This window comes from Nomia melanderi, chromosome 10, assembly GCF_051020985.1.
Source record: "Nomia melanderi isolate GNS246 chromosome 10, iyNomMela1, whole genome shotgun sequence".
NCBI lineage: Eukaryota > Metazoa > Arthropoda > Insecta > Hymenoptera > Halictidae > Nomia > Nomia melanderi.
Genome location: NC_135008.1, coordinates 12,566,809 through 12,592,649, shown reverse-complemented (window position 1 = coordinate 12,592,649; position 25,841 = coordinate 12,566,809). Strand labels below are relative to the sequence as shown.

The 25,841-nt window shown below is 39.0% G+C and overlaps 1 protein-coding gene across 12 annotated transcripts in view; it reads right to left on the bottom strand.

The window, feature by feature from the left end:
* The window catches only part of Dscam2 (Down syndrome cell adhesion molecule 2), a 151,723-nt gene that overhangs the window by 56,534 nt on the left and 69,348 nt on the right, over positions 1–25,841 (bottom strand). For all 12 annotated transcript variants that reach the window (XR_004235311.1, XR_004235312.1, XM_031980633.2 and 9 more), the window contains exon 2: positions 897–1,247. Coding sequence is in view for 10 of the 12 variants with exons in the window: in XM_031980633.2 (XP_031836493.1) it covers positions 897–1,247 (351 nt within the window). In the remaining 2 variants the exon portion in view is untranslated. The remainder of the gene's footprint in view (positions 1–896; positions 1,248–25,841) is intronic.

The window sequence follows — 25,841 nt, the reverse complement described above, 5'->3', positions numbered from 1 at the left end:
ATAAATATACGTTTCGATACAATGGAATGCTGATTATATGGACAATTAGCCAGGCACGTAGTCCGAAATCTTTGTGTTGGTTCGAGGAGGAATACTTGGCAGATGATATTATTGGCTAAGCATTTTAATTGTATGTACTTAAGCTTTAATACTTCTTTATCTTTATTTCCTTCCTTAAGTTATAATATTAATCTGTTGATTTATTTCAACATAAGACTTGTAAAAGTTGCTTCATTATTAATAACTTCTTAGTAATCAGTGAATAGCAATCACTGTTTCCAAGTTCCAATTAAATATTATATTCATGTTATCAATTATTCATTTTTACAGTAAACGTAACGTCAGAAGATGTAGGGTATAGAATATTTTATATAATGTATAGAATATAAAATTCTTGTATTCCTAGGATAGTATAAATAACAAAGTAGTTTTAATTAGCACAATTATAAAGGAAACGTCGAAATGGGGAATTAATTCTTTGTACTCGGAGACTCTCCACTAAGAATAGGTAACTTTTTTTAAAATTTAACAGTAGACAATTTTCTATTAATTCTTTGCGGCCGAGTCTTAAACATTTAACATTTGCTTTCATAAGAATACTGAATTATGTATCGAAGTCTTAACTAAAAGATAAAAGCCACGTGTCAATCTCTCGTTAGTTGAATAATTAAATTATTTATTTGCAGTTTTCGATTTTAAACATCGAAGCTGGAAGTCGCTATTACGACGAAATTTGACCGTAACGGGTTAAATATTAAATTTTATAATTCTGCTGTATGAAATCAAGTGGCGACAGAGACGTTTCTCCAGTGCTACGGGGTAACAGGTAAATTAAAGACGAAAAGTTATGGAAACATAATTTATAGATTGCAGTGAATTTTTTATAGTTTTCTTACCTGCTCTGACTTGCACATCACGACTGAGCACCCTGCCGACCGAGTTGCTTGCGACACATCTGTAGGCTGCGCTGTGCACGTCCTGTCGAAACGCGGCCGCCGGAAACGGCAAAAGGACCAGGGTGCCGTTCCTGAGCACCCTCCTGACGCCCGGTACGTCGTTTACCGGATGTCCGTCCGCGGTCGACCAATCGATGTTGGGCGGCGGGCTTCCGGTCGCTGTGCAGTCCAACCAGGCGCCGCTCGAATTCGAAAATTCCACCCGGGATGGTGGCTCCATGACGAAGCTGGGACCGCGCAAATGCGCGTCGAACCCGTGGCCACCCGCGGACATGGCTGCCGCAGCTGCACCTGTGTAACAAACAGAATAATTTAAAGATGAAGGTGGTTAATGAAATTGTGCTGCAAAAATTAGCCGTGTGCCTCAAACTTTGTCAATTGTCATATTAAAATTGCACGGTTTTTGAACTGAAAAGTTTGAAGGTTTGAAAGTTTGATGCTTTGATGGTTTGAAGGTTTGAAGGTTTGAAGATTTGAAGGTTTGAAGGTTTGAAGGTTTGAAGGTTTGAAAGTTTGAAAGTTTAAAAATTTGAAAATTTGAAAATTTGAGACTTTGAGAATTTGAGATTTTTAAGCTTGAAAGTTTGCCCTTTTAAACGTGACGCGTTTATCGCGTGGATGATTCTAACCATGAACCATTGTAAATCTACGAAGAACGCGATCATTGCCGGAAAAACGTCGACGGACAAATTTTTCGTCGGCGAACCGCGAGAGTTTAATTGTGACGTGGATCGGTCTGCGGCCGCTGCGACCATTTTTATTATGTTTTTATGGTTGGAAACAGCGGTCTGACTTCTTCACACCCGTCCCGAATAATTGTAAATTCTGGAATGTAGTCACAGAATTTCGATTGCATCACCGGGACAGCGATACGGCTATTATTTTCCTTGAAATTGCAACCTGTTATGGAAAATTTTTGTGCCGGAACGTTTGTGCAATGTTTCGTATTTCATACGGACTTTGAAATTACTGGACGAGTTAATTTATGCCGCGATAAGGCCGCAATGCTGATGGGGACTGTGTGACAATACACTTTAGACAAGTGTTTACAGATTCAAGACAGAGTTTATTTATATTTAATGACGATGCTTGAAATCATGATTTTTATGCGATTAATTGATATATAAAGTTAACATACGATTGAAAATATATTGTTCTCAGTGTCTGCTATTTGTAAATATTTAAAAGTATTTTATATTATAGTTTTGAATTAAAATGAAATCATATGTAAGAATCGCAATGTTTGTAATTTAAAAAAATAATTTAATACTCCGAAAAAATCTTAGTGCACTAAAGATAGTTAAAGATATCGGCGGAACCTATAAATATCTATTTTTATTCATTCTAATGAAATGTCTACTTTTACTCGATCTAAAATAAAAATCTTTTAAGGAGAATAAGTCAACCATTAGGAAGGTGAAATTATCTTTTCAATTTAACTCAATATTACAGTACACATATTTAACAAAATCTATCCTATATGAAACGAATTAAAAAAATCTGGAATCATAAATAATTAATCCAATGGTAATCCATTCAATAACCACAATCATGGTCACTTTTATTATTGTAACACAGAGCACAGAGTGTTCACATTCTAATGCAGATTTCTCCCAAATAGCATTCAATACGCGCAAATAATACAAAATTCCGTTTACACAGCTATGATCAATGTACAGTAAATTCGATTCAGTGAAATTACATTGGGATCAAAGCTATTTAATCGTACGGGAAATGAGTTTACAGGTTCCCCTTTCCTTTTCAGGTCAATGTATTCCATCACCATGAGAGATCGAAGAATATTAACTTCGAAAGTAAATTACCACCTATGATGCACAGTTCTGTTAACAAAGTTATTTGCAATAACCTATTATAAATCTACTTAATCAACAATTAAAGAGTTTGGAGGTTTCTCAACACTTTTATCATTAACGAACGCGAACACATTAAAGAACCGAAGAATATTATGAAGAAAATTAATATCTGCGATTCGGCGATTCGCAATATTACGATCGATTCGCTCAAAGAGAACAGTTCTACGAGTTTCAGGATTGGTTAAACGCTTCGGTTATCGCGACCGTCGCGTCGAAGCGGGCGGGCGCGTTGGCCAAGTTATCCTACTCGAAGTGTATCAGACACGCGGTACTTCGGCATTATGCTTTGATCGGGGGTGCGAAAACACGAGTCAGCAAGTACTCCCGGGCCTCTTGCATCGTTAGAAGCCACTCTAGGCTAATAACTCCGATCGGGCCACTCTCGCCGAGAGTGCAATTTAATTGTCCTGGTACTCGCACGGTGGCGAAAGAAACTACCAGTTGGCTGAGTTTAATTTAAGAGTCAATAGAGCATCGCCGGCGAACGCTTCAGTGTTAAAGGTATTCACGCGTCTAACGAGGCCTTCGCACGTCGAGATACACTTTAAATCTCAAAGGAGGAACGAATTCCAAATCTGGACGAAACTCATACCCTGTGCTGATATTCGGATTTGTTAAGTGTTCAAGTAGAATACGGTTGGGTTGGTCAGACGACATTTGGTAAGAAGTTAATATATATGTATATTGTTTATTTAATGATGGAAATTTATTTGTATACGTTGTTTGATTTAAGAAGAATTAAAATTAATATTATTTAATTTGAAGTTTAAATTATACATGTATTAACAGTTAGGTTGTTATTAGTTTCTACAAAAATGCAGTTTAGTGCGATGTTTAATAGAGGTTTAATATGATTTTTAATTTATTTGTGCATAGAAGGAAAAATTATACATTAAAATTATTTGCTGTGTAATATGCAATGTATTAATGAATATATTCATTACTTATGCTATTGTTAACGTTTACGAGGTATCATAATTCAATACACTCCTGCCACAGTGACATCATTGTGCTCAAATAAAAACCACAATTTATGGTCGAGAACGTTAATATTCCACCTAATATTTCAAACAGCCAGACATTCTAAAAACTCAATATTGATATATTTTTCAGCGATTGCAGGACACAGGAAACCCATTCAAATTACGGCCCATGCTCCACGAAATCGGACACACTTGAACAAATAATTACTGCGCCAGTGATAGTTCAATTGTCCACAATATTTCGCGACCCGGTTCTAGTGGACTGCTACCAACGTCGCGTCGCGTCCTTCCGAAATACCCGTATCGATCGCCGTTCCAGCGCGGCGCTCGGCTAATTAAAAATTCATTTATCTTAAATTCAATTCGCCTGTCGGGACACGAGACGGTACGAATAGTCGGCGAACGCTGCGCCGAAAAATTCGCTGCGGCCAAAAGAAAGGAAAACGATGATATGAAATTAATTCGTCCAATAAAGAACGCAGACCAGGTCGTCGCGCTATTAAAAAGGAGGAGCACCGCAGCGGTTCACGGACGCGCCGAAACGGCCTGGACACGTTATTGCATATCTCGACCGTCGTCCATAAGTGAAGAGCGGGTTCAGTGGAACGTGGAACTCATAACAACGTCCAGAGAACGACGGACTCGTAACTCGTTTATAACAGCATTCATGGGAGGAGAGGACATATATATATATATATAGAGAGAGAGAGAGAGAGAGAGAGACGGGCATGGAGAAAGAGGAAGAGAGAGGGAGAGGAAAACAAAGGAAGAGAGAGAGGAAGCGGAAGGGACCATGTGCTTACACGTGTGAGGTAGGAAGGGGGGAGAGAGAGAGAGAGAGATTTAGGAATTTCATGTCGCGACCGAATTTCGTAATACCGGCCAGACTAGTATGCGAGGCGCATACAAAACACAAAGTATGCAAATCCCCGCCGCGACCGAATTGAAATCCCCGTAGTGTCCGGCAATTACAGAACGTCACGCGGACTCGCTTCCGGAATTGTCTCGAGTACTTAATTACTAATTCCAGCCAAGTATTTTGGTAGCAGCGCCCCGCGTTGAATTTCACGCATGCCGCCTTCTGAAACCCCCTGTGGCCCTCTACGGGCCACCCTTGTGTATTTTACGGCATTGCGAGTCTTGTAATTAATTCGACGTTTCTACCCTCGTTTCTCCGTGAAACGTCACGGGAAATTGTTTTCCTTTCGTTCGATTCAGTGATTCCTTCACCGATCATTCTTTGCTTATTAGGGATATGTTGCGTTCACATTAACCGTACCGGCATTGTTTCGACCGTAACGGGTCAAATATCTGGTTACAAAAATAAAGGCTAAGAATAGGTTAAGAAAACTGGTTGTCAGTTCACGATTGTAATTCTATGATTCCGTTCCTCGAATAAAGTTCTTGTTTATGCAGAATTAGAATATTCAAACAGTTCGTATTTGATAATCTCAAATCCAAGAAAACTGAAAGGGTACATGCTACCTGTCGCTTCTTGTTACGGAATAGTTGAAAGCGGATTCTGCATTGCAGAATTATTAAACTTTTTAAAATAATTGAAATTAATATAATTAATAATTGAAACTATTTCATTGCTAAAAACTGTTGAAATGATAAGACTTCAAAATTGATAGTAAGAGTTAAATGTAATTATAGTAAAAAGCAGTATGCAAAATATTTGTATAAATAAAAAGATATCACGGTGAAAAATTTTTGCATGTATTTACAAACTTCAAAAACTCATGTTTAACAGCTGACGGTAAAGCTAACTTGTAAAACATAGACTTTTAAAAACCATGTTTGCGTTGCATGTAAAATATCTACTTGCATGTAAAATATCATAATTTTCTGAATTTCCAAACATTCTACAGTCCCTCAGAAATGCCACTATTCTCTTTTAAACTATTTCTAACAATATACACTATTTGTCGCTCAAAATATGTTTGTAAATTATTTAGTGTTCCGTCTGGGTGTACATAGCCCTTTAACCCGTTCAATGTTCCGAATTATTATATTTGAACCTGTGAACTTCAGAACCTTTGCATTTTCACTAACAGGTAAGCCTCGTTGCCCGTATTCATAGTATATACATTCTACATGGTTGCTTGAACAGTCTACACAGTTATGTATTCAGTGGAACCTTAACTCGGCCTTGTAATTGAATCTGGTCTGTTACATTTCATCAAGAAACGGCAGACTTAATTAACAGCGACGAGAGTAAGTAAAGCAAAACGTCCGTAAAAGTACTGGCACGTACCATCTCTATATTTAAAAAAAAGGAAAAACGAAAAAGACACGAACTAGACAAAATGCAAAATCTCAGAACACTCACTCGTGTGAATTTTTCGACGACGATTCCGTTGTTAAATTCGCCGGCTAATGTTCCAAGCCGATATTGAACGAGATTGAACGTACCGCGCTTAACAGGCTAATTAGCAAGTTATGTTTTAATTCGCTCGCGCGAGACTTTATTGCGTGGAAGCGTAATTAAAATGTGAGTTAATGGACGAATTACGAGAAAAATTCGCGCTTAATTGGATAGAAATACCGTGAAACGGTCGTGTTGGCCGAGCAAATGAAGGAACGAAGGGTGTTCCGAGCGGAGGGAAAAGGATGACGCCTTTCTCTCTATCTCTCCTTCACTCCTTTCCCTTTTTTCTCTTTTACCACTTTTCTTTTTCTTTTTTTTTTGTCAAGTCGAGTTGCCGGGAAACTGCGAACGGACCCGGAACTCTTGGAAAACTTGAGGCAAAGAGAGCGATGCTTTTTCCCATTTGGCTTTGCTGAACGCGAAGAAAGTTATCAAGTGAGATGGACCTGTACCGTTAGACCCGGCGGATGTGTGCACGTAAAGTACACTAATCGAGAACAATTACCAGTGCAACTTGAGGAATGGATTTCTTTCGTGTAAAACTTGTTGGTTCTAGAGGGTAGAAATATTTTTCAGTAATTATCAATAGTAGCATTATTTCTTTAGTAATATGTATTTAATTATTTTGATTTTTTACAGTGGGATTATCGGGTAGTACAAAATATAGCTATTTTCGGATTTCTTTTTTTATAATTATTGGAAAAGTGTAGACGATATTTCGAGATTATCATTAAATAAATTGATATACTGATATGTATTTTGATATAGAAGTTAATCAAAATCTCAGTGAATGGCATTTTGTGGTTTCTGTGCAGAAAATACAAACCAACCGATGTTAATGTTTCTTAATTTTAGCGACAATCTATTAAATGATTCAATTTTGATCACACATGATAATTGATATTAATATAAATATACATGTATATTGTGTAACTGAATATCATAAAAATGATGGAATTTTCATATCGATAAGAAGAAAATTATTAAAAGAAAATTCTATAAACTTCAGCGAGATATACAATTCTATAACGACTTTTTCCCAAGTTGCAACGTCTTATTTCCCGATTTATATCAGAAAGGTACCCGGTTTTTTGGCTTAAACTCGCGAGGACTGTTCTAAAGGAAATCTAAAAATACTTTCGCTCGAGAGATTGAATCTGACCAGACGATCCGTCTTCGCGGAGTATCGTCTGAGGCATTTGTTCACCGACACGGAAAATCGAACGAGAGTTGGACAGATGACAGAAATTTCCCACAAAACAGGGTATCGAGAGATTACTTGGGAGTCGGAATGATCTGGAATAATGCGATTCGATGCGGGCACTGGTGCAAAGAGATCGAGACTGTTAGCAGACTCAGTAGTAAAAGAAGAAAAGAAATGTCATAAAAGACATTGTAGATGGTTGAAGATTGTTCGAGCTCAGAAAATAGTCGATTTGAAACGTTACCACCATCTTTTTCAGTAATATTCTTTATAGTGACAGTATTTTATTAAATATTGTGTAATATTAAATAATGTATTCTTTATGAAATATTTAGAATGTCATTCTATAATAAAAACCAATAGAAATTTATGCAAAATTCGAAATTCTCTTTATGCAAAATACAAGATTAAGAAATTTTGTTTATCATTTGTTTTTATGATAAACTTCATTCTTGACTTTCGCTTCATAATGATAATTCGAGCTAGATGAAAGTGTATTATGAATGAAAGTGAAATTTATTCCACGAATAATCATCACCATCATTGATAATTCGTGGATCACAGGGCAGATAACCTGGATAAACTGTGCACAGCAAATACAATGCAATGTCTCTTAATAAATTGTATTGCTTGTATAACTTGCGGTTACATGTAAATTGGATTATGTAGTTTGTATAAATGCTGCTTCATGAAAAGGGTAACATTGCATTACACCTAGGTACCATTATTTCTTGTAAATTGGTTTGAATTTGGTGAATTGGGTTGTTCAGTTAATGAACGAGACAATGCTGTTTATTGCGTTTTGTAAATGAAGAAATTTCATTTAGATTCCTTTACATTATACTAACAATACTATAATAATACTATAATATAGTATAAAAATATTATTTCTTACACTTCTTTCATTTTAATATAAACGTAAACTACACTTATATAAATGAAAAATCTTTCTCATTATTTAGATCCATACAATAAAATTGCATCAATCATTTAGATAAATATTAACACTCTCTCACAGAATTATTATAATTTCAGAATAAATGAATACGTTACCTCAAGAAAATACTAAATATTCGTAAAATACACATTAAGAAATCCACCTAATTCAGATTTGATACATTTAACAGTTTCCTATAAAAAGACCCAGAAAGCGTCTTTCTTTACTACCATCACAAAATTGCAATCTCTTAATTTATCTATACATTCTACTCATAGTGTTGTTCAATTAAGACTAAATTGCACTCTTAAACTTTCCCGCGTGCACCAGTTACCTTAACGATTCGATTGCTACAATAACCTTACACTGAGACAAAGTACTAGATTTGGTAAACAAGGTACACCAAACACTCAAGGCACAAAGTACAGAGATCGTAGGCGAAATAGTTCATGCATATACACAGGGTACACGGTACAAAGCAGATAAGATATACAGAATGCGTAGAATAGGAAGGACGCGCGCGCCGGACGATAAGGTAGATAAGATACAGGGGCTAGATAGGATAGACGAACCAGGAAGCATGGAGAAGAGAAGGCAGGACACGCAGGTGCGCGAAGCAGAACAGAGGAGGTTGGTAGAATTGATAGATTGGATGCGCTGGCTATGAGATACGAGGTGCACGGGGTATGTAAAGTAGATCCACCGGTAGATAGTGTGTATAGCTGAAGTCTACAGGGTTGTCAAAGTGTGCACGGATACTCCGATTAGCGCAGACGAGATTGGTAGAGAGTACACGGTGGTCAAAGTGGTTGGACGCTGGCAGCAATTATGATATACAAGATAGGTAAATATACAGGTCAGCTGAAGGGAGACGGAATGTTTGATTTAAAGTCCGCAGATAAGGTAAATAATGTGTACTCAGAGAAATCGAAGTATGTAGAATGTCGAAGTTAGAAAGTGTAGATTAGATATGGTAAATTGATGCAGCGAAAAGGGAGTGGAAGAATGGATGGAATACGAAGTACTGAGGGCAATAGAGGAAAATAAATAAGCGAGGAGAAGAATCGAGGAGTTGAGAGAACAAAGAGATAGGAAGCTTAAGTGAGATTGTAGATATTGAAAATTGATATAGCAAAGAGTAAGCAGGAAAGTATGTGGAATAGAGAAATAAATGAGTTAGTACAGGACAGAAGTAAGAAATTGGAAACCGAGAAAAGTAGGAAATCCAAGTTAGGTCGTAAGGTAGAGATTGCAGCTGGACCTAAGAAGCAGTGTGCTGGAACATAGACGAAACACAGAAGCATAGATGTTACAAACATTGGTAGATGAAAGGATAATGAAAAAAGATGAAAAGTTAAGAGTAGAAAAATACGGCAGACTCAAGTTACATTATAATACTAGATACTGAAGATCAACATAGGAAAAGCGAATATTGAGTGAATGTAGAGATAAACTGAATAGAGAAAAATAGATGCATTGACAGATGGATGAATGGATGTTGAACAGAGGCGAGAAGTTGAGAGTGAGAGAGCGAGGGAGTGAGAAAGGGGGAGGAGACGAGGGAGAGAGCACTCTGCGAGTAATAGCTCCCAATTACCATAACGCTTGGCTAAGCCGACTAATCGGTTCCGCTTATGCCGACCGGCAAATTATTATTAATCACATTGCACGTGGATTACCGTTTATGTGCATCCATGGCGGTGGCATTTGCACTCTGTTCCGAGTCGCGCATCATGGACCCCGTGCCATGAATATCCGAATCCGCCTTTGATCTCGCGGTTACTTGCGCTTCGGTAGAATCAGATCCATGCGGAGTGCTCGAGGCTCTTCCCGACATTACTTCAGACGTTCCTCGACCCGAAGATGCAGACATCACGATAAGATTCCTAGCATTATGACTGAGATTATTCAGAGTTGCTCGGGCTTAATAAGCCACTTTGAACTCGTCGATAGACTTCGAGGGCGCGAAAGAGAATTTTCTGCGACGAGTGACTGTAATTTCGCGGCTGCATCAGCGTGAATGCCAAGTTCGTTTTATGCTATAAACATTGGGAGGTATATTATTGGATAGCCTTTGGCAGTGGACTTCCAATAGACGCTATAATTTATCCATTTAAATCGACGGTGTGAAAATGATTTTCCCTAGATATTGGGGTAGTAAGGAGGATTCAATTATTTTAGAAATAAATGATTTAGAACCTGAACTTATTTTCGAATAAAAAAATGTTATATAATGATGGAATGTACATTTATAATATTGTATATTGCGTTGATGGCGTACACAAGCTTGAATGGTTTATTTGAATCTAGAGTGCTGCAGCGATTCAGATATAACGTGTACAGCATCTCAAGAGACGGAATAATTTGCTGATGCGACCAACGCGGTCATTTTATGAGCTGTACAGTTCTGACGGTTATAACTAAATCTACTTAACAACTTTACACACACACACACACACACACACACAAAGGCATGTGTTCGTCACTTAAATGGCATAAACTTGAAGTCATGGTGATATTTTCGTTACCTACACGTCTGGTTAAGTAGGCTTTAGTTCTCGTTTCTTTGTACAAGTTACTATAATAACTAGTTTTTAGTTTAGCGGAAACATTTGTTGGTAAATGCATTAGTAACTACATAGCAGCGAAATAACCTTAGCTACTTCTGATGGAAGTTTGATCACATATTCGATAGCAAATTATCTAGCAACTTTGGTTAATTTTAGAGCACCAGATTAATAAAGATTTACGATATGTTACAATGAAAAAATGTTCTAAGTGCCACTAAAAGCACAGTAATCTTTTCTAATAATTGATAACAAAGATACTTTCAACGGGAGAAACTTCAAACTCTAAACTTTGGTAACAATACTATTTTGCGTAACAGTCTCAGTCATGGGACACTGATCCCATGAATAATCGCACCCACGTCCGGAATTCGGAACTTGCATTAATAGTTGTGCAGGATTAAATGATCCGCGTTCTCCAATCTACGGTATTACCAGGACAGTTAAGAGATTAATTTCTCGTCGTATATCATGCCGGCAAACTCCCGAGTAGCGCTCGGCGGACAGCCCGTGGAAAATTGACAAAAAGCAGGAGGATTATATTCAGAACAAGTTTCCTTTCGCGAAAAATTGGGCTGCGTCCAGGAGCTGACCTTTTGTGGCGTCGCCGAGCTCGGTTTCTATGAAGCGGGCTAGACGAGGGACGATGGTGCATGGACTTGGAATCAATAGGCGGAACAAACTGTGCGGGTCGGTAGAAGTCGCCGGGAAGATTGAATTTGCAGACTCCGCCGCCCTTGTCGCCGGAAAGGACCGGTTGAATAAAAAAAGGGGGAGAAGTGGAGGGTAAATCTGGGACGGATAAGGGAGCACGGTCTCACGAAGGTGGTTTCTCGCGAACAACCCTGTTTTCCCTTTTCCCCCCTAGCCCCTCCCCCTTTTTTTCGTACGCCAACGCAGAGACGTGTTTGCTCTGCCGATCAAGACAGCATTTATTTGATCCGAGCTTTCTTCCGCAACCTCGCCGACAGTTCTATCCTTATCCTACGTTTATGCGGAGGTTCTCGGTTCTTTTTTCACGATAATTTAATAATCCCGCGCTTTCAAGTGAATCTTAAACATTAAATAGCATCTCCGTGAATTTGCTTTTCATCTTCTTATTCGGGTAAAGGCAGGGAATACGAAGTAGACTGCGAGCGATGTGTATTTATTATTTGTCTCTGGCAGACTGAGACCGGTGATATTGCTTTTCATTACTTTTCTCTTCGGGGACTGTTTGGGTCGTTAATGTTAGCGAAACGTGTATTTGGATGGTATTGAGTTGCCTCCTTCAGACCGAAAGCACATTACGATATACAGTTTTACTACTTCCATATCTGACAGAATATTAAAACCGCCACAGGCAACCATATAAACACTTTTGATTTGAGTCTATTTCTATCAAAAAAGTAGTATACTGTCACTATTTTATTCGAAATAATGTCGTTATTGAAAAGGTTAAGCGTTCCGGGAAACGTCTATGCAAGAACGTACACCTTTATGTTTAGTTATACTACTTGGTTTTAGTTCTTTTCGTTTGATGTGAGTGAATGATTGTCTTTAAAAAGAATCTTTGAATTTGAAAACTATAAAAAATTGAACTTCGGTTAGTATACTCCAAAGCTGTTGTTATTTAAGTATAATCAACGTCGTAATATCTTTTTAAATAGAGATGACGAGTTAATTAGTCATTCGCATTAAATTTTATGTACTCCTTTTTCTCATCTACTAGAATAATTCCTTGCATTTTTCAAAATCTTAAAATTCGTATTAACACGTAAATTAAACTATAAATGAAATACTTCAACAAACAACCAATTTTATATTCAGTCTGAAAATGGCTTTGTGGATTGAAAAATCCATGTTTAAAACGTTTGACATTCTACAGCTTAAAATCAGGTTAACAGGTTAAATACCCCTCTCCCTTTTTTAACAATATTTTCTAGCAACTACGATTCTCAGAAAATTCGACATCTTTCTCTCTAACGTCGAACGAGTAATTGAAAAGTTTCCCAGTTGACAGAATAATTATTTCTTTTGAGTTTTAACAATATTTCCCAGTGACTGTGATTCTCAGAAAATTCAACGTCGTTCACTCCAAAATTGGAAGCGTTATTTTTTTTTCATCGATCATGGAAATAACGTCAACGAGAGAAGTATATGCATGTGCTATCAGCCCCTCGGCGCCATGCGATAAATTCGAGGTATCACGTCTCGCGTGGCTACCAAAGGATTCATCGACGAATTTTAGAGGACACTCGAGTCACCTGAAATATTCATCTCATTCTAACAGAGGAGGGGTTAGGTCTTGAGTCAGGCTTTTCCTTCTCTCGAGAGCTCTGAGTTTAAAGTTTAAGGAGAGCTGCTCGCCGTTGTGCGACATCGTTGTGTTCTCGCTGTCGGGGAAGAGTCGCGAGACTGTTCGAGGTCGATACTGCGTCTCCCACCTACCGTCTAGTTTGGATAATTTCCCTGCAACTGTGCAGTTGCAGGGTTGGCAACTTTCACACGGATCGGTAAATCCGATACGCCATTATCCGGTCGTGTCCAAGTTTCGAATCTCACTGTTAGTGCATGTATTAATGTATCAAATATATATGTTACAATATATGTCTAATAATACTTTAGTTACTAGTGGTTAAATATTTTCTTAAGTATCTACTGTTAAGGACGATGATCTTTTAAGATCGTCTTTTGGCAGGATTAGAAATTGAGAAACAATAAATTACTGTGAATAACGTAAGAGGCTAGTTTTTTGTTTAGAGTTTCATTTACAGGATAAATATCATCGTGCAATATTTGTGGTAACATGAATGTTCGGATTACAAAAATACTAAATTTTCTAGTAGAAGTATTTACAGTATTTTATCTACATGAAGTATCGTTGAGAAAGTAGAAACACACGTTGCCAACAATTTTCTAATATTTCCCACGAATTCAAAAGTATCACCAAAAATCTGATAACGCGATGAAATAAAGAAATTCTGAGCATCTTCGTAATGTTAGAAAAACGAAGACACGATTCAATGAAAAGACGAAAGAACGTAACAGTTGATCATTATCAAGTAGGTAATCTACAGAACCAATTCTTCGGATATAGTTGAAAAGTGCAAGTGTTCGAAGCAGTTTAATGGCGATCATCGAAGGAGCCACGACGCCAGCAACAACCTCGGTTGGGAAGAAGAGACAAGCGATCTTAGAAGCCGATGCCAAATCGCCGTCGACCGGGAGTAAGTCAGTGGCAACAAGTTGCGAAAGTTGTTTAGCCCCGCGGAACCAGTGCGGTGAACGTTCGTGAAAAAGTATGAGCGTGCGGGGGCAGGAACGATTTTACAATGTGCAGGCCGGCGAAAAAGTTTGCCCGCGTGCGGGCAACAAGTTGAGAAAGTTTCGTTATGACCGTGGCACCGGTTCGGCAATGTTCCACGGGCCGCATCAAAAAGCAACGAACGACTAATCTTACGATTTCCGGCTGGTCGATATGGAACCGCATCGCGGAGAAAACTTTTCCCCCTCGAAGCGAACGCCGAGCTCATCCGATAAGAGAAGTGAATTGGTCCGATGGTTCGACAATCTATGGTCTCCCGGCTCCGCCGTGTGACTTCTTAATGCTCGAGATTAAGACCGCGAAGTGCCGGAGGTACCTTACCAAAGGTCAGATTTAATCTTGTGTTTTCTATTGGAGATCTTGGAAGGAAGATGATTCTTACCATCGAAGTGGAAATTTTAAGCACTTGCAAATTACAGAAATACGATCGTTGAAATATGGAGGGTGAAATGAAACGATTGGAGAGGTAATTTGAAATAGTAGAACATAGATGAATCTTCAAAATCTTTCTATTTTCCGCAGAAGCTATCCCATGTTACCAGTTGTTATTCCATAATTAAATATGAAAGTCAAATAATCTAAATAAACTTCAATATATTTTATTTATACATAATGAATTGAAATGAAACTTTGGACATATCTTTTAGACAACTTTTAATATTTCGATTTCGTAATAACCTACATTGACCACGGTTTCAAAAATTGAAATAGCTAATGCAAGTGCAAACACGAGTTAACTCGTGATCGGTCAACAGCGTTTGTGCATGAAAACACGAGTTAACTCCTGACCGGTCAACAGCGTGTTAAGGATTCAGAACATCGATACAAAATAATAACTCCACTAAAACCTTATAAAAAGAGTTCGAACTCCATTATTTAACAGTTCTTTTCAAATCTTTCCCAAACGACACTTCCATATTCTACCAACTACTAACTCGTCACATTAACACCTCGTTTCTCTCAATCCTCTTCAGCGTCCAATCAAAACTACATTACAACGATCCAAAAATTTCACAGGGCGAACGTTCGCGTAAGAAAAAGCGAAGGTTTCGTCGCGACGACGTAGGAGAAGCCTCGACGGTTTCGAGTTCTCGGAGGTGTTGGTCGTTTCAATTTCCCGAACAGCGGGGGAGGGAAAGAATAGGTCGCCGCGGATGAGAGGCTGGAAGAAGGAGGGCAGGCACGGGTGATTGTTAGAAATATGAGAAAAACTTTCAACGGGAAGTTCCTCGCCGACGGTATCTTTGCCGTTAAGACGAGGCCGGTTCTTCCCCCGCCCCCTTTGTTTCTCCCTTTCTCCCCTGTTCCCTCTCCGTCCCGCTTTATTCCGTGGTGCACGGTCTTTCAGTTACTTTTTCCCTCCCTTTCAGCCGTCCTTCCTGTCTTCTAGTACGCGCAGATTTCGCAGCGTGCCCACGAGTGCTCCGTAACGTAACCTTTTCGTCATTTTAAAACGCTCTGAAAGCCCGTGCACAGTTTTCGGGACAAAAAGCTGCTTTTCTTCCGGCTACGTTAGTTTTATCGTGCTCCGTTCACCTGCCGACTTCCTTCTTCACCCCCGACACCGCGTCGCCGTGGCCGTAGCAATTTCTCCGGCTCTCTCGTGGCTCTCCGGCTTTCATACAACACCGAGCCGGCTTCTAGTTGATACTTCCGATAAAGGAATCTTCTCGAGTGTAAAAGTTACGACGGAAATCTCGGTGCTCCCGGTGCCCTAGAAACTTCCCTCGCAATTAGCTGCGGTCAACCGTGCGCTGTTTCTTGGGGGACGATGGCGGACGATTGGATGGGTTATCAAGGGTTTACGATTGTTGTTTTAATTCGTTTATAATTGGCTGTGGCTGAATGCAAGGTTAAGACAGAGTTATTCGTTTGCGATTGCTGCTTACGTTTGTTTAGAATTAGATATTGTTAAATGTACGTTCCTTGAGAAACGATTGGAGATGTTCTGCATTTTTATGACCGTTGTTTTATTATCTTTCTGTAGCTACATGGATTAATTTGGAGTAAATAGAAACGCAAGGTTCTCCTTGTTTTTTTTTATCGTTAAAAGAGTTTTGTTGTAATTTGTAATGTACTGCATGCATAGAAATATGGAGTATATGAAAGTGACGATGATGATTTATTTACTAAATCTACTAAATGATGATATTATTTACTAAATGATGTATTTACTATGTGATTTTCATACCACTATCTATTTGTTATCGTAAGAGATTCTATGATCCCGATTTTTTCCAACGCAATTCTAATTTTCATCGTGCAAATCAAATCTCACTAGCTTCAGTGACGCGAAAACATCGATCAACGACGAACGCGTCAAAGAAACTCCCAACGAAAGAAATCAATGACTTTTTGATCGGAGGACATGTACCGTCATCGATGTATCGTCGAATTCTATTTGCAATAAAAAATAAATCAAACTTTTCAATGACATGCATAAAACAATTTCCTAGTAATTATTCCGAATCACGGTTTCACCACCAAATGAGCTTTAAATTGCTTTAGTAATTCTTATCAATCTTCCTGCAACATAATTATTGTTTTACCGCGATAAGCTTTGGAAGAAAAGTTACGCACAAAGAAACTTTGATAAACATTCTGTTAATTTTTCATGAGTATAAAATGAATTATGAACCCTTCTGAATTACTTGAAAACAATCGTAGCATGCAAGATAATCGATGTCGAGTCGAATGAAGATGTTTAATAACGTAACTAAGCTGATAATAGTGTACTGCAAGGATTGTAAGGCTAAATAATTTATAAAACAATTCTATAGAAAAACGGTCAAGATTTTCGTGGTGCTCAATATGTTAACCAAGCCCCTATTGTACAAAGATTTTACTATTTCACGTTAAGTCAGAATATATTCAGTTACATCACCTTGCCCACAAGTAAAAGCCTTAAATATAACTATCAACAACCTTAGATACCTCAACAAACTACTAACGTTGTGAGAGACACTCTTGCAACCTAATATCCCCATTACTATCATTCCTCATATCCCCTATTCGGAACAATTACCAAATTCTCCAACAGTCCACCTCAAGGATCAACAATAACACAATTCAGTGTTCCTTATCCTCAAGCAGCATCCCGCGGTCCGTCTTTCGGCTACACTGGCGAAGTCTGCAGGTGGACGAGATCGTAGAGGCGTGCTGCTGACAATGAGCGCAATCAATGCGGTGTGGCACCCTTTCGACGTCAATCAAACGGCCGGCCGGCGTACGCACCACTAGCCCATTGGCTCCGATTGCCTTTTGTCGCCCTGTAGTGTCCGTTCGTTGCGGACAAAGAAGGCCGCGGGCTGCGGGGACGATGCCCAGCCGATCGACGCAGATAGGACCAGCTACGAGAGACAGCAGCGAGGTTAGGGGGGTGGAGGATGCGCACGGGGTGGAGCTGGCTGGCTGGGTAAAAGAGAGGGGAAAACGAGAGACGCGTGAAGAAGGACGGATAGCGGAAGAATAGAAGGGGAAGAGGATCGGGATGGAGAAGGACGGACCGATAAATGGAATGACGAGTGAGCTAGGTCGGGGTAGCGACCGGGCTGAACAGAGAGAGACAGAGAAAGAGATAGAGGATAGCAGAGAGATTGCTGCGCGCGGTAAATGGGGCGAATTCCAGCCGAATACTGCTGCCGGTTGCGACACGCGTGTGTTGCAGAACTGACCAGCCCACGACCCAATTTCGCGGGTTCGTACCCCTTCCCCGCGTTCTCGCAACTCCGCCCGTCGGGTGCTTGCCCTGCGTTCCCTCGTCCCCGGCCGCGTTCGATGTTCTTGAATCGAGTGTGTACACGCGGCCGCGATATGTGCTCTCCAGGTAATATATAGGCAGCCACGTTGATTCGAACGTATCCTATATCGTGAGGAGCGGTAGTGGGGAGCGGGGGGGGGGGGGGCGAGACGTACGCGGATCGATTATCGTAACACGTGAGTCGGGTGAAAGCGATGATCCTAGTTCTGGTCGCGGCCGCTTCCACGTTTGACTGATTGATCGGACGTTAATCGCTCGGAGTACTCGAATGCTGGATATTGTCTTTTGTCTTTTGTCTTTCTGTCTTTATGTCTGGCACGATGGGGTAGACGGGGGCTCTGGAAGGCTTTGTCGGGGAGGAATAAAGGAGTTACGGAGGAATAAAGGGAATGTGATCTTTCGTTTCGTCGGGGGCATTGTTTTCGCAACGGTTTCTGGAGAGGTGATTTGTTTAGTTTGTGGGGAGTGGGAGGGTAGTTTTAAGAGAGTCTCAATGTGGAACTTATTGTGTTTCGATGATTTCGTTTGCTTGGATGTAACTTCGGGGATTCTGTTTTAATTTATATTTTAATAGATATTGTTTATTTAGTATATCATTTGATAATGGAATAATATTAATAACGATCAGACGTGATACCTGATGTTAATGAACTTTGTCTGTTTTATTGCAAAGATATTAAATTAATCTTAAAGAGAAGTTTCATTTTCCAAAATTTTGAATAACCAAAATATTTTTAACAATACTTTAAACATTCGTTACGTTCGGAGTGTTCGTATCCGAACGATTTCTCCTTTTCATGAAACGCCAACGGTGCGTGCGATCTTCGTCGGACCGTGTCGCCGATGTCTCTGTTTCCACAGACGTCGAAACTCCAAAAACAAGAGGAAACCCGACAGTTCCCGCGGAACATTATCTATAATTGTGCGCCGCGACTCTCGCGTTGATCGATCGAACTTCGGGGTTATTGACCGCGCGATGCGTCGAACGATCAGTAAGGATGCGTTCGCCGGATGCATCTTCAATTATTTCGATCACGGTGGTGCGCCGATTGTTCTTTTTCCTCGTTTAATAACGGTAACGCGATTCTCTTTATCTCTATCTATTGTTTTCTCTCTTTTTCTCTTTCTCTTTCCGACTTTTCATCGAAAACTCTTGCTCGGAAAGCTCGCGAATCGCATCTGATATTTCCATTTCATAAACTTTTTCGCTCTAATAGACGCACGTAACCAGATGGAGTTAACAAGATGTAAGCCGATAGCCGGCACATTGAGCAGGACCGGGATACCTCGAACCGACTGCATCGGGAGAGCAATCGATAACTGCGTGTAATTATTATACCGCGTCATTAAAATCTCCACATAGTGGCGGTCTGTGCCCACTCGAATCCTCTGAGTCGAACGTAATCTGAAATTTCATTTGAACTGATGAGTTCCTTTCACGTGCTCAATCTGTCTATCTTTTTCTCTCTTCTCTTCCGCCACTTGCGACTATCATAGATGTTTTTTCAAAATTTTATGGTCCATTCGCGAATAAATAGTAGATGAAATGGTGTGACGTTCCTTAGGTGTAGGCACTGAGAAATATTAATGATTCACTGAACGTCAGTTATGCTGGTGGTAGTGATAATTATATGGAGTCTTTTTGAAAGTAAGATAGAATTTGTTGTATATTTACGATATATCCGTGGTCTGATAAGTTCTCAATTATAACAACTTTTTTGTAACGTAAAAATTAAAATTGTAGCCGACCTCTGTTTTTATATTCGATTTGGTACTACATTCAATACTGTCGTAAAAATAAGTTTCTGTCAAACTTGCATTAACCCTTCGCACTCGAAACTTTTTCTCATTGGTACTACCAGCAATTCCAAGCAATTTTAATAGAAAAAACATATTAACATTTAAATAAACGATACGCATATGAAAAGAAAAGTCATAGATATATTTCATTATTTTTCATCGATTATAGATATAAATGTTATAACATACTTAATAATAAAGTTTCACAGTTTGTAATGATAAATTTTAAATGGCTTTGCTCCGGAGCCCTCGAGTTTAAAGAGTTAAGATTGAAAGATATGACTTTAGTTTGACAGGATGCAAAGTAACGTCCAAAGCACTGACTACAAAGAGAATTAAAGTAAAAGCAATAATTAACAAAAAAGCGACAGCAGAGGCCAGTAAAAAGAAAGAAAATGAAGATGGAATATGTAATTATAATTCTTTAAACTTGAATACTAAATAACTGTAATCGAAAGTCCAGCATAAAATCTCAAAATATCGAAAGAACTAACCATACATCGGGTTACAGTTCTTGCAGACAATATAAGACGAATGCGCGATGTTGACCGACAAGTTAACCAGAGGACATTTACCGTTCCGAAGTTTATCGCTTTCGACGGATTCAAGAAGCCACCGGAGATGCTTGTCGCCCGACATTATAGCAACGTTTCTTTGCGCGAGGGAAAAAGCCGGGGGCAGTAGACGGAGTCACCGAGGAAGGAAGGAAGGAAGGATGGGTAAGGACACCGATGATTTCCCAGGAGAGAGAGTCTTTTCGTCCTCTTTCGCCTGCCTCTTTCTACTGCTTCCTTGCACTGTTCTCGGCCGTAACCCGGCCTCGCGTCTTACACTGGCCAACGTCGTCATTTCGCCTATTTTGTTGCTAGAAATCTCTCTCCATACTCACAGAACCACGGAAAAGTCTAGTTATTGTTCAACGAATTTTATTATTTCAAAGCGAATGTAATTTCAAATGAAGGGTGGAATTATTAGCTGGTGAATATTGTTGTAGGATCTACAACATTGTGCAATACCCATTAATTTTTATGAAATTTTATGAAATTTTATTACATTATGTAATACAGAATATAGTTTCTGAAAATGAAATGAAAATTAACAGCGTTCAAAGGGTCTAATAAAATATTAGAGCTAAGATTTAGGTTGATGGGAATAGTTTTGTAGTTTTGATTGTATTGTAATGTCATGGTAAAGATTCTGGAAAACTTTCATTTGTAAAGTCGAATTAAGAAATACAATTTTTTTGTGAATAGTAGTTTTCAAAGGGAATGCAGATATTCATCTGGTATCGAATGTTTCGAAAAAATCGTCGACTTCTGTTCAGTTCAACATGTTTGGTTGTTAGATTATTTGTCTGACTTACTACGGTTTCGTTCCATTTGCACGGACATTTTGTGAATATTGACAATATCACATTACTTGTTTTCCAGAATAATAACGCGTATTCCAATAGCCAGGAAACAGTAAATTGAATGAAATATGTATAGCAGCTGCATCAATGTACTAACAATTAAATCGATGTATAGTTCGCAGACACATCGCCTAGCTGTATACAAGAGCACGCATGGCTAATGAAATTTCCGTTTATTTATACGAGCAATATCATTTTCTTATCTATTGTACCAGCAGTCGCACGACACTCTGTATTTCACGTTTCCTCCATAACTTCAGTAATTTAATACCGAATTAAATCGAACCGAATAATTTTTCCGAATGTTGTATTCGTTGTCCGATATATTCGACATACCATTCGCCGCATTTATATACCCCCAGTTAAATTTCACCGAATATTTGTTTCCGCAAAATAAATAACACGGCGCGTTAACATTCGCTAAAATTAGAACGAGTGAAAATCCAAACACGTTCCTCTTCGACAGTTATTGTACGCATCCCACGGACATCTAGAGTGATTCCGATAATTTCTGATTTCACTCGAATAGCTTAGGAAGGAAAATAAAGAATTACTACTTTTGTACGCAATGTTGTTAAACGCTCTTCTTTAAACAATACAAATACAATTAATATACAGTTGAAAAGCAAAAATAGAATTATTGTAGAATAGAATTTGAAAGATGTAAAAATAGAATTATCGTATAATACAGAAAAGAAACAACAAAAATACAATTATTGTATTACAGAAGAAAGGTAGAAAAAAATACAATTATTGTAGAACAGTTAAAAAAAAGAGTAGAAAAAATATTTTCACGAACGTGTTGACTTTTTTTATTGCAACCTGTTCGAGCCCCTTAACTGGGCCAATTTCGTTCTGTAAACGAGGGAACGGTGTCCACGTAGATCCCTCGACGCCTCCATCCATCGTCACCAATTTATTTTCACTTGGGTTCTAGAGGGAAGTTTAATTCCGAAAAGGAAGTCATAATTTGATCTCCTTTCGAATGGAAAGTTTCTGTGTACCGTCTGTCCTCCATTTTCCACGGCACGTTCACCTGCGGGTAAGTCTTATCTCGGTGCAGCAGGCGCACTTTGGCTACCCCGTTTAACCCCCTCCATTATCGCCAACCCCGTAGGATCTTACGCCCGTGCAAATGTGATCGCGTATTCTCAGAAAAATTCTGGAGTGGCCCTTTGTCCTATTTCACGACGACTGTGAATTGCCTCTGGCTTCGTTGCACCGTGCGTTACTGCGCATACAGTATTTTCAAACGCTGTATATACATGGCCGCTAGAAAGCTCGGGATCGCTTATAATTGTCACATTTTTAGAAGCGAACAAAAGAGAACGATAATGTTGCTCACTGTGTTTTGTTTTTGATAGATTGATTAGAAACTTTATTTTTTTGTGCTGTCATGTGTGTATGTTACTTCAATATGGAATTCTTTTATAATTCTTATATTCAAAGCGGTTTTGTTGCTTACGGAATTTTAATTAACTTACAACCACACATAAAACTAGAGGGTACTATAGGTACCGGAAAAAGTTGGTGTGAGTTCTTAAATCAAAACTTGAACACAGAATGTTTTTGTAAAATAATTTCATTTTATTTGATACCAACGGCATAAACATTGCTGTTAATGGCAATTTAATTCATTAAACAAGTGAAGTACTGATTGAAATCTAACCTCGATTCGTCCTTAACAAGACAACCGCACGAACTTTTTTCGATACTTAATGTATAGATATTGTTCTGTACTATTTAAGATTGTAATTAGTTATTTGATAAAATAAGACAATTCATGATTCTTGATAAAATAAGACAAATATTCGACTATTTAGATACGATAATGTATTTGATATAGCTTTTATATATGTATATATTTTAAAGATATTTAGGAGATGGTATATGTTAAACTACTTTTGCAATCATTGATTATATTATTGGTGCGCGCATGTTTGAACTAATTTACGAGAATATGGGTTAAAGAGAAGTTTTCCCGTTTACCAGGAGTTCTGTTATATTCGAAGTTTGTTAAAGTTCATTGAAATTTCCTCTCGTGTATAATAAATCATCATCTCAAGAGATAACTGAAGTAAATAACATTACACTGTAACCAACGCTTACTCGAAGTAGAACCAGCGAATAAATAATCAGACAAGTTAGCCAACGCGTATCGTATAATATATTTTTAAATCTAGATTAGTATTTTATTAACAGACAATTATTTAATGATATTTCAAATCAGGACAGACAACAGTTAAGTACTCCTTTATCAATTTCTGAATAACCATAACACTTACAATCGTAAACTACTGATAACGACTTGAAACAATTTTACCTAATAATTTCATTTAATATCAATATTTCACAAAAAACTAAGAAACTATATATTTACTACAAAAGTCAATTTACTTCCAAACTCATATACAGACTGTATTACAAAGTTTAAGAAAAAACTGCCACATAGTTGAAAATTACTTTACTTATGGACAGTTTCAATATTTTCAAAAATTTGCAAGTATTTAAATTATGAAGGCGTTTTTGCGAAAGATTTTAAATCAAATTTATGGATCCGTACAGATGCAAACCTAGGAGACCTTCCAAATCTCAAGAGACTTACTGTTATAATTTCGATAAAAAATTGGAAATAAATCACTCTGTCCGCTCTGTAGTTTGTGTTAAATAACATTTACCCCAAAACTCCCTCAGCCTCTTTACATCAACCATCCCGTCACCCGGTATCATCGCAAAAGGCATAAATTTAAAACCAACCATCCATTTCGCATCCACATCTCACCTATCCTTTCATCACTGACGTTCCATGGTATCAGTAAAATTTTACGCTGTTCGTGTTTGTATTCAATTATACGGGGGGACGGGTTGAGCACGTACCCCGTAACGCGATAACTAGAAGCCTCGGGTATCAGGCGGCGATCTTGAGTCTATCAAAAGAGCAACACGGTTAACGATCCTCCCTCGGCACGTAACATCGCGTGTTTCAATGGCGCCGCGGGGATTCGAGTATCGGTGGGGTGCGAGGCCGCGCGGGGCAACGCCAGCAATCAAGGCTGCGAGGCGAGAGGACGACGACGACGCGTCTCGAACCGGCACACCTGCGGCCCATTAGACCGTGAATTATGGACGCGGGGGGCAGTTAAGACCGCGTTCTCGCGTTTCCGTAACCAGAGGCACGGCCGATTGGCGCGCGAATCCACAATCCCCCCGGGAGGGAGGGTGGCCGGCGGAGAGGAGCACGTTAGGCGCGCCTGGTGTCGCGAGATAAGCGGCTGTGCAGGTGCTAGGGGATGCAGGAGAAAGGAAGCGGGTGGTTCTTCGAGGCAGCCGAAGGATAGGGGCGGGTCGGTGTCCGGCTTTTCAATCTGAAACGATTCCGTGGAAAGAAGACGAAGGCGCTAAGAATTTGTAAATGGAGGATGTAACTAGGGAACGGCTGGAAGGGTTTGATAAAAGGTTTTCAAGCGGCAGGTGGGTATCAATGTGGGATTATATGGTAGCGCGTTTATGTTCTGTTAATGGGAAATTGTTTGGAATCGTGGGGAATAATGCCGTAGAATGAATTATTTTGCAAGGTGTCGCGGTATTGGGGTTTGGGGGTTCGGAGGTTAGAGTATTATGGTAATACTAATTGAATTGCACTCTTGGGTTGTATTAACGGTTTATGGTGGAATTAATGTTACGAATTTATTGTGCTTATAAAAATAGGAATTATATTTTTGTGTTTGAATAATTTAATGAATTGGGTAATGATAAAAGGAAAAGTATAAAGACTAATAGATAATCCGCAACTTCCGAATTTGTTAGCTTATTTTCAAATATAATCTTATACTCAATTAGATATCAAAAATTGATTAATTTAATCTACAATAACTCCGTTACACTTTCCATATATACTATTACTAAATGATTGCCTTGGTAAGGAAATCCATTTCTCCCAAAGAAATTAATTACTTTCAAGCAAATAATCAATAACTCAGCTCCTAATGAACGCAGGAACCTCAAAAAAGGGGATCAAACACCGTAATCATCCAATAAAATTAAATAACAGATTATAGTTACTAATACCTTTAACCATATAATAAATTAATCGCCGCATGAGCAGCCAAAACTCCTTATCAACAGAATCAGTTTAGGGCGAGGTCGGATCATCTCCGATAGTTCGACCATGAATGAACCCCTGTCCATTGGGTCGTGGCAAAACTGGCTGCGCCTTTTGGTAATAGCGAGGCGTATAAACACGTTTAAAGGTCAGTCGCGTAGATGATCTAGCATGATAGTGGTGGCATAACGACGTCGACCCCCCGGTAATAAGAGGTGTCCCGACGACTACGAAACGCCTCCAACGGCCTGCTGCGTTACTTATCAGTTGTATTTATCTGCCTCGCATCTGAACCCGTGCAAGGACGTTTTTTAGTTCTTCTATTTAGCTCCGGTTCCCGGCGAATGCCAAGCTGCAGACAGGGATTTTCTCGGAACCAAGAATACGCGCCGCTCGGAATCACAAAATCCATTGTTCCGGGATGATCTCTACGAACTTCCGGATTTCTCCGACTCGCGATCCGTGATATCACTTACCCCGAGCCTCGACGGAGGACTTTGGGTTGCTAGTTTGTAGAAACACTTGCGAAAAGAATCGGCGAAGTTCGGGTTAAACAACCAAGCAAGCCG